This window comes from Dendropsophus ebraccatus, chromosome 7 (genome assembly GCF_027789765.1).
Source record: "Dendropsophus ebraccatus isolate aDenEbr1 chromosome 7, aDenEbr1.pat, whole genome shotgun sequence".
Taxonomy (NCBI): Eukaryota; Metazoa; Chordata; class Amphibia; order Anura; family Hylidae; genus Dendropsophus; species Dendropsophus ebraccatus.
The window spans coordinates 55274672-55288953 of record NC_091460.1 but is presented as its reverse complement, the minus strand read 5'-3'; the positions used below and the strand labels follow the sequence as shown (position 1 = coordinate 55288953).

General features: G+C 43.8%; 1 protein-coding gene across 3 annotated transcripts in view; it reads right to left on the bottom strand.

Annotated features, from left to right (window-relative positions):
- WDR19 (WD repeat domain 19) overlaps window positions 1–14282 on the bottom strand; it is a 47113-nt gene that overhangs the window by 11260 nt on the left and 21571 nt on the right. For all 3 annotated transcript variants that reach the window (XM_069977530.1, XM_069977531.1, XM_069977532.1), the window contains 9 exons: window positions 7781–7887; window positions 6796–6918; window positions 6395–6544; window positions 5480–5627; window positions 3349–3553; window positions 2678–2837; window positions 2389–2499; window positions 1011–1120; window positions 635–692 (listed from right to left, as the gene is read on the bottom strand). In XM_069977530.1, coding sequence (XP_069833631.1) covers window positions 635–692; window positions 1011–1120; window positions 2389–2499; window positions 2678–2837; window positions 3349–3553; window positions 5480–5627; window positions 6395–6544; window positions 6796–6918; window positions 7781–7887 — 1172 coding nt within the window. The remainder of the gene's footprint in view (window positions 1–634; window positions 693–1010; window positions 1121–2388; window positions 2500–2677; window positions 2838–3348; window positions 3554–5479; window positions 5628–6394; window positions 6545–6795; window positions 6919–7780; window positions 7888–14282) is intronic.

Genomic DNA, 14282 nt, shown 5'->3' with positions numbered 1-14282 from the left:
AGTGACATTCCTAATGATGAAGAGGGTGCAGAGGAGGGACGGATACTCCTGTTTGGCACGGGCTTTAAGTGTAAAAGTATTTTTTAAGGACAATAACTGCATCACCTGCCGAACAGACCGCAGGACAGATCTTGGATTAAAAGCAGCTATCTGACGGTACAAGCGGTTTGGGGGGGATCAGATTGTGGGTACAGAGTCGCTTTAATACAACACTGTGCCATTTTTTCCTGCAATAAACTATGCATGTCTATGTTGTTGTGGAGGAGCAGAAGGTACATATGCAAGTGCTATAGTCCTGCAATAGCTTCATCTGTACAAGCTCCTATTTCATCCTATTATAAGAGTCAATAAATATGGAGGGAATGTATGTACTGGCAGCTCAGTGGTTAGCCTTGTTGCCTTACAGTGTTGGGGTCCGAGTTGAAATCCCACTAAGGGCAACATCCTTTTATGTGGGTTTCCTTTTTTGTGAGTATACCAGTTACCACCTACAAAATATACTGATAGGTTCATTTGGCATTTAAATTGGGGACAGGGACCTGTGTGAGTGATGAAAAATCTCTGTACCAGGCAGCTGAGTATGCAGGCACAATACAAATAAAGGAATTATTACTGAGATTTTCAGAATTCATACCATGCTGTCTCCAGTCATTCCTTTCTCATAATGAGCAAGAGCATTTACGTAGTCACCCCTGGTGGAGAAACAAGGAAATTTTAAGACCATTTAGACAAGGCTAGGCCTATATGAAACATAAGTATAATGTAGAAGTAATATGGAAAGAGCTAATAATTGTCTCTGATGTTTAGAGAACTGTATAAAACCAGTATGGTAAGAGAGGTATTGTGTAGTTTTACAAAGCTGTTATCTATATGACAGAAAAAGGGACAAAAACTACTATAGGATTTGGCCACTCTCTATCCTCCTTCAGCATATATTCAGGCTGACACAGGCTGCTTGCTAGAGAGGTAGCCATGAGGCAATGAACCCATAGAAACAAAAGCGGACTCACGTGAACTCCAGCTGTATAGCGTACTCCTTTGATATAAATGGTATCTGGTTGGGAGCCAGGCGTTTTGCAAGCTGCAGGGCACTATCCCAGTGCTGTAAGTCTCTTCTGACCTGAACAGAATGCAGATGTTTATCTGCTAGAAGGGCATCAACTTTTTAACCAGGTAAGAAAATGGATAGAAATATTGCTTCTGCTTTCTACAGAATTTTCTTTTTTTGAACTACTGGGAGATCCTATGTTCTTACTGTATAGCTGGTAAGAAAGGATATGCAAAATAGCTCTCACATCTCTTAAGCAAAGAGATATCCCTTCAAGTCAAGCCTCGCTCAGTCAAGGAGCCTTAGAACATTGACTGGGGATTTTATGCCAAGCCATACTATCTCTCCAAAAGGAAAGATTTCCCATCTGCAGATAGCAATTTTGGTTTTTTTGCCCCTCATCAGTGCAGAGCAGGGTGTTGGCTGGCTAGTGAGAGGTCTATCGACGTGGGTCAAAGGGGTAGTGTATAGCAGGTAGACATATATAGCTGTAAAGTCTGATTCTCTACATCACTTCCACATCTGTTTCTTTCACAAGATCTCTTATGATCCTGGCACAGAGTGGGTAAGGTGTCTCCTTGAGGAGACCACAAAACTAGCTCTGCAATGACCACTGGAAAAATTGTAAAGCAGCTCTCCTGCTACTGAAGGAAAAGAACTTGCTCTCTGATGCCACATATTAGAGGTGGTCTCCTTCACTTCTGATAGGTGGCACCAGACAACAAGCTCTTTTCCTTCAGCATTAGTTAGAGTAAAGGTCCCCATACACCTTAGACTATTGTTTGCCATACCCACCGCTCGTCAACCTAAGTTGTATGGGGCTATATAGATTGGCCACCAACAGATGACGTTGGTCGTGATGGTGAGATAAGCCTGCTGCTACTGCAGAATCAGTCAGATCAATATCCATTTGTAGGAATTCAGACAGGGCTGTTTGGGCAGACAGATCGGTGCAGCGAGGGGTAAAGGGAAGACTCCAGGTGCGCCTAATCTCTCCCATTGGTTTAGAATAATGGGTCAGCATGTGCATTGCTGTTCCATTCATTGTCTATAGGAGCTGCCAGAGATAGCCGATCACCTACAGACAATCAATAAAGTAGTGGTGCATATGGGTAAGCAACTGCTCTATAGTGAAAGACCCATGTCCCCTTTCTCGGTGGGTCCTAGTGGTCGGAATCCCCACAATCATTTACCATTGTAGGGATTTATATGTTATACACCAAACAATGAAGTGTATACACAGTTAAATACAACATTTAGATTTATAAGAGACAAACAGAACACTGAATGCTGTTGAATATAAACTGTATCACTAAACACTAAGCACAGACCATGGTTACCTCAAGAGCACAAATAGGATTGCTAGAAGCCAAGTAGAGATCCTGAGCAAGGTTGAAGTCATTGCTGAACATGGCAAGATGTCCTGCTAGGAGGTTATGATCTTCTATACCCTGCAGGAAAAACACAGCAGAAGCTTCAGAAATTGCCACTTGGTGAGCTTCATAAAGAGTGTCTTGTACTAACCTCCAGGCATTGTCACTAAACCATTACCTAATTATATGGAGCAGAGTTTCAGACAGACCACCATTTACTGCACTAAGTAAGCGTAGATGCTTTTTCGCTATATACCTTTATTTGTTCAAGGGACATCACCATGCCCACATTGCCAATTGTCCGATAAACCCGCACTGCAAATTCCACTTCCATATGGTGCAAACAGGCCCGGGCCAGCTCATTCCAAGCCTCCTCTGTATTCAGCAAGGTGCACACTTTCCAGGCATCGGGGAATCTGCACAATAAGTCGAAATAAAATTCCACTATAACAGTCAACCACTGTTAGATACAAACAGGAAGCAGGCATATATAAGATGTAAAAATGTTCAGACTGTACTTTTAAGCTGGGTTCACACTATGTATATTTGAGGCTGTATTTGGACCTCATGTCAGGTCTTCATATCAACCAAAACCAGGAGTGGATTGAAAACACAGAAAGACTCTGTCCACACAATGTTGTAATTGAGTGGATGGCCGCCATATAACTTCCATTATTTCAATACAACAGCCATTGTTTTAAAATAACAGCAAATATTTGCCATTAAATGACGGCCATCCACTCAATTACAACATTATGTGAACAGAGCCTTTCTGTGTTTTCAATCCACTCCTTGTTTTGGTTGCTATACAGCCTCAAATATACGTAGTGTGAACATAGCCCTAAAATGTAAATACCATATTTTTAGGACTATAAAACAACCTTCAATAAGAACTATTCATAATAATCCAAGGTATTATGAACCCACCTCCGTAGCATTAAAGTCTGGGTTAACATTTTCTTTAGATCTTTGGGTTCTGCATCTTTCAAGTTGCTTAAAAAGTTATGGGTGCCCAGGAATATATTGTTCAGCATCCCACTTTGAGTCTGGCAAGTTAATTCTCCATTGTGTAAGAGAACGGGTTTGTGACCATAAGGTAGTTTGGTTCCACCTGCCAAGATAACTTTGGAGCCTGTAACATACAGGAAATAAGCAGGGTTAACTTTCTGGTAACCTATTCTGAAAACATTTCTGACGTCACTGTGACAGCCATGAAAATGAAATCCCTGGCAGACAGGGTGTGTGGGTGTGTGTATGGTGGACATAATAAAGAATTAAAGAATAATACTTACCCATCCCCGTGCCCCTGCGGGGCAGTGTCACTGCCTATGGATCCCGCCAGTCTCTGCTCCTACAATGTCATGAAATGCCGGCTCAACCAATCAGTGACTGAGGCAGGACACTGCTGCAGTCACTGGTTGGCTGAGCAGGCATTTACTGTACATAGGTAGCGAATTGTTGATACAATACAATTGATACAAGAAATGGAGGAAAACTGGAGACCGGAGGCTGTCAGGATTCTGGTGGTGCTGCAGGGCATGGGGAAAGGTAAGTATAATTCTTTATTATAGAACAAGAGAGAATAAAGATGCAGTACTTAACGGTTGGTAGCCAAGCTAGTCCAAAGGATTTATTCAAGTCACTGTGCGCTTAGCATGGAAAGGGGAAAGCTGGAACAGCAGGTGCGTTCCTGGAGCGTCATTTTTGCGCTGCTAGCACCACAGTTAGGTTAGGAGTATGTCACGGGAAGGGGAGGTGCAATTTAACAGGTTAACAAAACAATTACAACCAACACCAGAGTAATAATTCAAAAGTAATATTATGGTAAAAGTACACTGAGATCATTTCTCTTGATAAGCCCAAGTGGGCTGGTGGCATTGAGCTTAATAATCCATTGAGTATCACGCCTCAATAGTTGTTTAAGCCAATCTCCACCGGTGCCAGGGGGATTAACTCTTTAAGGGCCAATAAAGTTTAGAACCTTAGCATTGCCACCATGAGCAGAACACACGTGATTAATAAGCCTAGGAAAGCCTTTGCCAGTATTTTTTACGAGTTAATCCCCCTGGTAGCGGTGGAGATTGGCTTAAACAACTATTGATCCATGAAACACAATGGAATATTAAGCTCAATACCACCGGCCCACTCGGGCTTAATGAGAGAAATTATCTCAATGTACTTTGACCACAATATTACATTTGTGTTATTACTTTGGTGTTGGTTGTAATTGTTTTGTTCACCTGTTGAATTACACCTCCCTTTCCCGTGACGTGCTCCTGACCTGATGAAGCGCTAGAACCTCGAAACTGTCGCTCCAGGAATATGCCTGCTGTTCCATTTCCCCCCTTCCACGCTAGGCACACGGTGACTTGAATAAATCCTTTGGACTGGCTTGGCTACCAACCGATGAGTTCTGCATCTTTATTCTTACGCGTTCTATTGTGGCATCTGAATCTTTATTGCTTTGCTCCTCGGAAAGCCTACGCAAGCTGTCATCAATGTTATGACTAACTCTATGTAAGTGTGACATGCCATGCCTGCCGACCAGCTCTCTTCATTCATAATTCTTTATCATGTTACACTACCCGCCCAGGATTTGTAACTTTCAGCCAGAGTTCCCCTTCAGGGGATAGATTTAAAAGGGCTGTGCCTAGGGCAGCAGTGTTGAGGGGGGCAGCTGTAAAGTAAATGAGAATAATATTGAGTACTTTTAATATTGCTAAAATACTGTGGCCTGGAGAAAAAAAAAATCTAATTTTTCCCTTTTGGTTGAATCCACATGGGTCACAACTGATGTAAAATTAACGGCTGCTTATGGTGGATTTTTGAATAATTTCACCACATTCTCTGTATAGGGTTGCGCTCCATGGTGAATGTGCAAGAAAACCTCCATGTGTTTTGGGTGCATATATGTGTCACAGATCTGCATGAAAACTGTGGAATCATCTTAATGGGTGTATTCAGTCTGAGCGTGGCTAGAGCTGTAAATATGTCCCTCAGTTAAAGGATTCTCTAAATCATATAGATATAGCTGCAGTACATGAATCTATAGGTATACCTTGTATAGTGTCCTTGTGAAAGACATATGTAAACACTTTATCGTCGTCAAATGCACAAAAGACCCCTTTATCCATTGCCCAGTTTTCCCATAATATTCCTTTAATCGTTGGGGAGAAGTTTGGAATCTCATATAAATTGTCATTTTGCTAGAAAGAAAAAAGAACAGTCTAACCAGATTATAATAATAGTAAAGGTAACATATAATAAATAATTTTAAGTGGTTGCCTCATCCAGAAAAGTGTATACATTGTGTTTTATCACTGTCTAAGGGTTGTATTACACTGCCTGATCCTTACCTGACATAAACACCGATCTCCTAGATTACTACATTAACTAATTGTGAGCCTATTACACGGCTCGTATCAGGCGGACAGGGCTACACAAACCATCACATGAACAGTTGCGGATTTGTTGCAGACTTTCCCTACTGACTTCATAATCCGCAATGAAATATTATTCTTGAGGATTTTCAAAAATCTACAACTGCATATATTTAACACACTCATTATATAATTGATAAAATCCACACTAAACATCTGGCAAATCTGCAACAAATATATACCAAAATCTGTAGGATTTGCTGTTGTCGATTTACCTGCAAACATTCTGTGGATTTTGCTCCATTAAAAATCCTTAGTATTTCCCCTCTCTTATATATCTGGGTGCCTATAGTAAGATACTTGTGGGCTCACCCCAATAAAGTACACAAAACTATTCTCTATAAAACGTATAATGGTGCCTATAGCAAAGTTCTTACATGGTCACTTAGGTAATGTAAAAACAACTATTACCTATAAAACACTGCAAAGATGGAAGATTTATCGGAAACAGAAAGTTTATTTCCAATTATTCTAGGCTTTTCTTTAACAATAGTTTGTAAAACAAATTATACAGTAAGAAGAAAAATACATACCGGGCAATAGACAAAACCTTCAGTCTTCTCATCAATTATAATCAATCTAGTCCCAGATGCATCAGGAAATACTTTCTTTACACTGACCGGGTGCCGATATTCATTCACATACTGCCAATCTTCCAGGTAAAAGTACTTAACTAGTCCATTCTATAAAGCACAAAGATATTGGCGTTGTTTTGTAGCTGGTAATAGACGTAATAACTGATATTAGCAATCGGTTGTTAACAAACACAGCACTAAAAATGGCTGGTTCTGACCAATGGAAATAAAACAGAAGTTTGACATTTTATAAATTTTTCAGACCACTATTCCTACCTTATTTTTAAATATTTGGTAGACAATTGTATCCGGTTTGCTTTACAGAAAGAGTTTGCTCTATAATAATGAAAAGAACTTACGTTGGTGCCATAAATAAGGAAATCTCCAGTCAATGCATGGCACAGAATCCGGTACTTCTCATCTGTGGACGGAAACAGACGCGTCTCCCTCTCCTCTTGGGAATCTAGAGGTTCGCTTTCAATCTAAAAGGATTAATATAGGTTGCTAGCTCTTAGGAATATTATTCTTTCAAAGTAAAGACAAAAATTATATAATGGAATAAAGAGGAGTATGTAGTCAAAAAAGCAGGAGGAATGATCCCTAAGAAATTGGCAGAATTAGCCAACCTTAAAGGTGTTTACCAGAAATTTAAGGTTGAACGCCTATCCACAGAATCAACTTTCAATGTCTAATTACCCAGCACCAATGAGCTGTTCGGCACATACACAATGAACGGCCAGAAGCAGTTGGCTCTATTTAGTGAGTGGGTGGCTGTTAGACACATAGGTGGCCTGTCCTGTGCATAGGTCAGCAATACTAAATGCAGAGAAAACCCCTTTTGGGTATGTTCACATATATGATATATGCTGCAGATTTTACCACTGGCTTACTAGCAGAAAATACGCAGCCTATATAGTAGGTTTAAAGATACCCTTAATCTAATGCAGGCTTCAAAAACTTTTTTTTCTTACTTAGGCCTCAACAGCCATGCCATGGTGATGCTAGCATTCACTGCAAATACTGCAACCCAGCACCAAATAACCCTAGCAGTACAACCAATTACCACCATGAAGCATATATAACAACCCCTAGCAGAACAAAATGCCCCAATGCCGAACAAAATACCTCTACAGCTGCACCAAATAAACACCATATTGCAGCACAATACATTTCCCCCAAAACACCTAACAACTATAGGGAAGCACTACTGGCATTGCCTCCTTTTAACAATAGGCTATTGGTAAAATAAAACTTTAGAAATGCCCCATGCACTATTATTTCAGCTTGGTGGATGCAAATGTTCCTAAAGATACATACTGTATATAGGTACACCATGATCCTTACCATATGAAGCTGTACTTTTCCCTCAAACAGAGCAGCTGCATAATCAGAATTGAGGCACATACTGGCGACTGTACCCAGGTACTCCATATCCTTCAGCCTCTCCACACCTGCAAGGAATAAAACATAAAAACTTTACACGGCAAATACCCCACAACAACAACAAAATTGTCCCTTTTTTTTTTAAACCATTTTCAATTGTGAGGGTTGTACCTATGAAGCACAATACATCCATATTCTAATCAGATCACAAAAAGTGTCATTAGGGTACACTGTATATTACAAATTCTAACTATATATATATATATATATATATATACACATACACACATATATATATTGTGAGACAGTGACAGGGATTGTGGTTGGGAATCGCTATATCTCCCCGAGGTACCTGTCATATGTGAACACTAGGTTCCAGAAAGTCCATACCTCATCCAGGGAAAGCTGGGTGAGATATGGAGGAATCCAGGAAAGTTAAAACCCATAGCAAACTACTTGCTATGGGACTGTTTTAGTTGCTGTAAAAGGGCCTGGATTTTTATGGAATGACAGGCAGGTTGGTAGTGGGGCCTGTCATTCCCTTTCTGGCCAGTCCAGGTTTTTCTATCTGGCCAAGTCAGCCCAGGTGCTGGAGGCCACTGATCACAGGTCTCATAAGTGGAGGCACAGAGTGTGCAGAGTGTGGCTGTGCATGGAGGTCTCTCCTGGCTGTGGGGAGGGTCAGGGCTGCTAAAGCTTCTTCTGGGACTTTGAGCCACACTGGTATTGTACCAACTTATGTTGTTTTATGTTGGGTGACTGGTAGCAAGTCACCTGTATAGCTAGGATTTGCTGTGTTAGTTAGAGCTCAGACGAGCAGGATTTATTTTACTTTGTGCCTGTATGTAAGGCTGAATTTCTTTTGGTTTCAATAAACAAACAGGGGCATCGCTATTTTATAAAAGTTTGTGTCCTTGTCTCTGACTGCCAATCCTGCTGTCTGCCCGGCTCCACAGAGCTAATCTCCCACATATGGTGCTCGGTGCGGGCATAAAAATGCAGTCTTAGGGTATATTCACACGGGCGGGGTCGCAGCGAGATTCTCGCTGCGAGCCCGGCAGGTCCTGGCAGTTCCCATACACTACATACTTGCTGCGGTCTAAACGACCGCAGCGTGTATGTAATTATACCGCCCTTAACCCCTTCTGCTCCCCCGCTGTAAGCATACATTACCTGTCCTTGCTGCACGGGTCCGGCGTCCTGCTCTTCTGTCCGGCCAATCAGTGTGTTGCCTAGCCGCAGCCACTGATTGGCCGGGCGGGAGAGCAGGACGCCGGACCCGTGCAGCAAGGACAGGTAAAGTATGCTTACAGCGGGGGAGCAGAAGGGGTTAAGGGCGGTATAATTACATACTCGCTGCGGTCGTTTAGACCGCAGCAAGTATGTAGTGTGTGGGAACTGCCAGGACCTGCCGGGCTCGCAGCGAGAATCTCGCTGCGAGCCCGTCCGTGTGAATATACCCTTAAAGAGACATACACACTGAAAGGAGTTTGTACAGAGATACCTGTTTATGTCTTGGATAAAAGATGCAGGAGAGCTGAAAAAGGAGACTGCTGCAATGGAGGACTTTATGAAACAAGTCATGATGCAAGCTGAGAAGCAGCAGCAAGCTTTTACCCAGGCCATGCTGAAGCAACAGCAAGAAACCCGGGCCATGCTTCAGCAGCAAAGTGAGGCACACAGGCTAGTGGTGGAGAAAATGGCCGAGGCAATCTCAGCTTAGCGAACTGCAGGAAACAGCTCTGTACTGCAAGGGACTCAGGGTCCACAGCCATCTGCAAGGGCCACTGTACAGGCATCACTCCAAAAGATGACACCCACAGATGATGTGGAAGCCTATCTCATGGTCTTTGAAAGAGTTGCAGAGCGTGAGAAGTTACCGGCTGACCAGTGGGCAGATGTTGTGGCGCCATTTCTGACTGGAGAATCCCAGAAGGCGTACTATGACATGAGTGAGCAAGACTCCAGAGACTATCAGAAGCTCAAAGGTGAGATCCTTGCCAGACTTGGGGTCAATATGCATGTGCGAGCAGGCCGGGTGCACAACTGGACTTTTTCTGAAAGCTCACCACCACGGTCACAGATGCATGACCTGATCCATCTTGTTAAGAAGTGGCTACAGCCTGAGGAAACTACCCCTTGTCAAATTGTGGAGAGAGTGGTCCTGGACAAGTTCATCCATTCCCTTCCTCCAAGGATCCAGCGCTGGGTTGGACAAGCTGGGCCTACAGATGCTGACCAGCTTGTGAATCTTGTGGAGAGGTATAGCGCCACCGAGGAGCTACTACAGGTGTCGCCAAGACGTGCCAGCTCCAGGGAAAACAAGCCATTGAAGCCAACTGGTAAGACTGTTCCAGTTACTAAAGGGGTGCAAAAGGTCTCAAGGGGAGGTGGCTCAGAGGGGGACCTAGCGGTTGGGCCCAGGAACAGTGGGACATTTGGTCAACGACCATGGTCTCAAGGTCGAGACCAGGGCCGTATACAGTGTTGGCTATGCCATGAACTGGGGCATATAGCTGCTAATTGTCCCCTGACGACTGAGCCCATGGAATGCAACACCTCCAGACGTATCTCCTTATTTGCACGACCTGTTCTTGCTGCAGAGACTATGTCAGAGACTGAACCTCAAATGTGTACTGTGTCAATTGGAGGTTATGCAGTACTAGCTCTGCTGGACTCTGGGAGCTTGGTGACTTTAGTGCATGGCTCTCTAATAGACCCTGGAACACACAGTGAACATACTGTCGGGGTCTTGTGCATACATGGTGAAACCAGAGAGTATCCTACCGCTGTGGTCCCAATAACGACTACTTGTGGAATAGCGTCTCATGAAGTGGGTGTGGTTAAGTCTCTAATGTATAATGTCATACTGGGAAGAGACTTTCCCCTATTTTGGGACTTGTGGCGGGGAAAACAGGTAACTTACACTGAGAATGTTACTATTGATAATGTATGTCATGAGGTAACCCCGGTTCCATTTGACCCAGATGCTGAGGTACCAGCTGTAGGGGTGACCACAGAAAGTGACAATGTTCCCTTAGCTGTACTGGCTGGTGAGGGTGAAGTGCAGGAAGAAGTTCCTGATATGATAACTGTGCTCAGCCGCGATTGGCTGAGCACAGTTATGCTCAGCCAATCGCGGCTGAGCTTCGGATGACGCTGCAGAGGGCGGCCGGCACTCGGGAAGATCCGCCAAGCTCCCGAAGAAGACGTCACTGCTGACGATCGGAGACCGTGGTCGGCACGCGACAGGTAATGTATAGCGCACCACACTTCCGGGTACACGGGTGGGGGTGGTGGGACACGGGGAAGGGGGCCATTCACAGACATAACATACATTACAAAGTTGTATAACTTTGTAATGTGTGTTATTCTGTGAATAATTTTTTATCGCCGGACAACCCCTTTAAGTCCGCAAGAGGACATCAATATATCTTAGTGGTGTTGGACTATGCTACACGCTATCCAGAGGCTGTGCCTCTGAGAAACACCTCCGCTAAATTAATTGCTAAAGAGCTTTTCCACATGTTCTCTCGCACAGGTATTCCCAAAGAGATCCTTACCGATCAGGGGACACCCTTCATGTCAAAGCTCACAAAAGAAATGTGTAAGCTATTGAAAATTAAACACCTCCGTACATCTGTGTATCACCCACAAACGGACGGTTTGGTTGAAAGGTTCAATAAGACATTAAAAAGCATGCTGAAAAGGGTGGTTAGTAAGGATGGGAAGGATTGGGATTGTCTTTTGCCTTATTTAATGTTTTCCATCCGTGAGGTTCCCCAATCCTCCACAGGTTTTTCCCCATTCGAGTTGGTGTATGGCAGACACCCACGTGGACTCCTTGACATTGCAAAGGAAACCTGGGAGCAGGAGCGCACTCCTTATAGAAGTGTAATAGAGCATATTTCCCTTATGCAAGATAGGATTGCTGCTGTCATGCCCATAGTCAAGGACCACTTACAGCAATCGCAAGAGGCACAAAGCCGTGTCTACAATAGGTCCGCTAAAATTAGAACCTTTAGCCCAGGTGATCGAGTGTTGGTGCTAGTACCAACTGTGGAGAGTAAGTTTCTAGCTAAGTGGCAAGGGCCGTATGAGGTGATCGAGAGAGTGGGACCTGTAAATTATAAGGTGCACCAGCCAGGTAGACGGAAGCCAGAACAGCTGTACCATGTAAATTTACTCAAACCATGGAAGGACAGAGAGTCTCTGTCGGCAGGAGCCCCCATTAGTAAGGATGTTTCAGTAGAGCCCGTATCAGTTGTAAGCCCCCCTTGTAAAAAGGTCCCAGAGGTGCGGATATCAGATACATTATCCAGAGCCCAAAAACAGGAGACAAAGGAGTTTGTCCTTAGAAACACAGATGTTTTCTCAGATTTGCCTGGGCGCACCTCTGTGATAAAACATGACATTGTCACCGAACCACAGGTACGGGTTCAGGTGAAGCCATACAGGGTACCAGAAGCTCGTAGGCAGGCCATATCGGAAGAGGTCAAAAACATGTTGGACCTCAGGGTTATTGAGGAGTCAAAAAGTGAGTGGTCAAGTCCCATAGTCCTCATTCCAAAGCCAGATGGGACACTTCGGTTTTGTAATGACTTCCGAAAACTGAATGAGGTGTCAAAATTTGACGCATACCCAATGCCAAGGGTTGATGAATTAATTGAGCGGCTTGGCCATGCTAGGTTTTTCTCTACCCTGGACCTTACTAAAGGATATTGGCCCTCACTGACACTGCTAAAGAGAAAACCGCATTTGTCACCCCAGATGGTCTCTTTCAGTATGTCTGTTTACCCTTTGGCTTACATGGAGCCCCCGCCACATTCCAAAGGTTAATGGACATAATCCTCAAACCCCATTGCAGGTATGCCTCCGCATATCTGGATGATATCATTGTTTTCAGTAATGACTGGGAAAGTCATTTGGCAAAAGTGCAAGCAGTAGTAGATTCCCTCAGGGCGGCAGGGTTAACGGCCAACCCTAAAAAGTGTGCTTTAGGTCTGGAAGAAGCCCGTTACCTGGGGTATGTAATAGGAAGAGGTGTGATTAAACCCCAAGTAAACAAGGTGGAAGCTATCCAAAATTGGCCCAAACCCTTAACCAAGAAACAAGTGAGAGCCTTTTTGGGTATAGTGGGGTATTATCGCAGGTTCATACCGAACTTTGCTACCATAGCAGCTCCCCTGACCGATCTTACTAAGGGCAACAAGTCTGTTATGGTCAAGTGGAGTGCAGAGGCCGAGGGGGCATTTCAAAGGTTAAAGTCCGTTCTGTGTAGTGAACCAGTGCTGATCACCCCAGATTTTGCAAAGACCTTTGTACTTCAGACAGATGCGTCTGATGTGGGTTTAGGTGCTGTTCTTTCACAGGAGGTTGGAGGTGAAGAACACCCTGTAACGTACCTGAGCAGGAAACTTACACCACCTGAGAAAAATTATAGCATTGTGGAACGTGAATGCTTGGCAATAAAATGGGCCTTAGAATCGCTCAGGTATTACTTGTTAGGCCGACATTTTAAGTTAGTTACAGTTAGTCACGCCCCTCTTACCTGGATGAGTCAGGCCAAGGAACGAAATGCACGAGTTACAAGGTGGTTCCTGACGTTACAGAATTTTAAGTTCTCAGTAGAGCACAGGTCAGGAAAACTTCAAGGTAACGCAGATGCGCTGTCCCGAACACACTGTTTGATGGCCAAAAGTGTTCACCCCCACAGGTTCGAACAGAGGGGGAGGGTATGTGAGACAGTAACAGGGATTGTGGTTGGGAATCGCTATATCTCCCCGAGGTACCTGTCATATGTGAACACTAGGTTCCAGAAAGTCCATACCTCATCCAGGGAAAGCTGGGTGAGATATGGAGGAATCCAGGAAAGTTAAAACCCATAGCAAACTACTTGCTATGGGACTGTTTTAGTTGCTGTAAAAGGGCCTGGATTTTTATGGAATGACAGGCAGGTTGGTAGTGGGGCCTGTCATTCCCTTTCTGGCCAGTCCAGGTTTTTCTATCTGGCCAAGTCAGCCCAGGTGCTGGAGGCCACTGATCACAGGTCTCATAAGGGGAGTCACAGAGTGTGCAGAGTGTGGCTGTGCATGGAGGTCTCTCCTGGCAGTGGAGAGGGTCAGGGCTGCTAAAGCTTCTGCTGGGACTTTGAGCCACACTGGTATTGTACCAACTTATGTTGTTTTATGTTGGGTGACTGGTAGCAAGTCACCTGTATAGCTAGAATTTGCTGTGTTAGTTAGAGCTCAGACGAGCAGGATTTATTTTACTTTGTGCCTGTATGTAAGGCTGAATTTCTTTTGGTTTCAATAAACAAACAGGAGCATCGCTGTTTTATAAAAGTTTTTGTCCCTGTCTCTGACTGCCAATCCTGCTGTCTGCCCGGCTTCACAGAGCTAATCTCCCACAATATATATATATCTATATATATATATCTCTATCTATCTATCTATCTATCTAT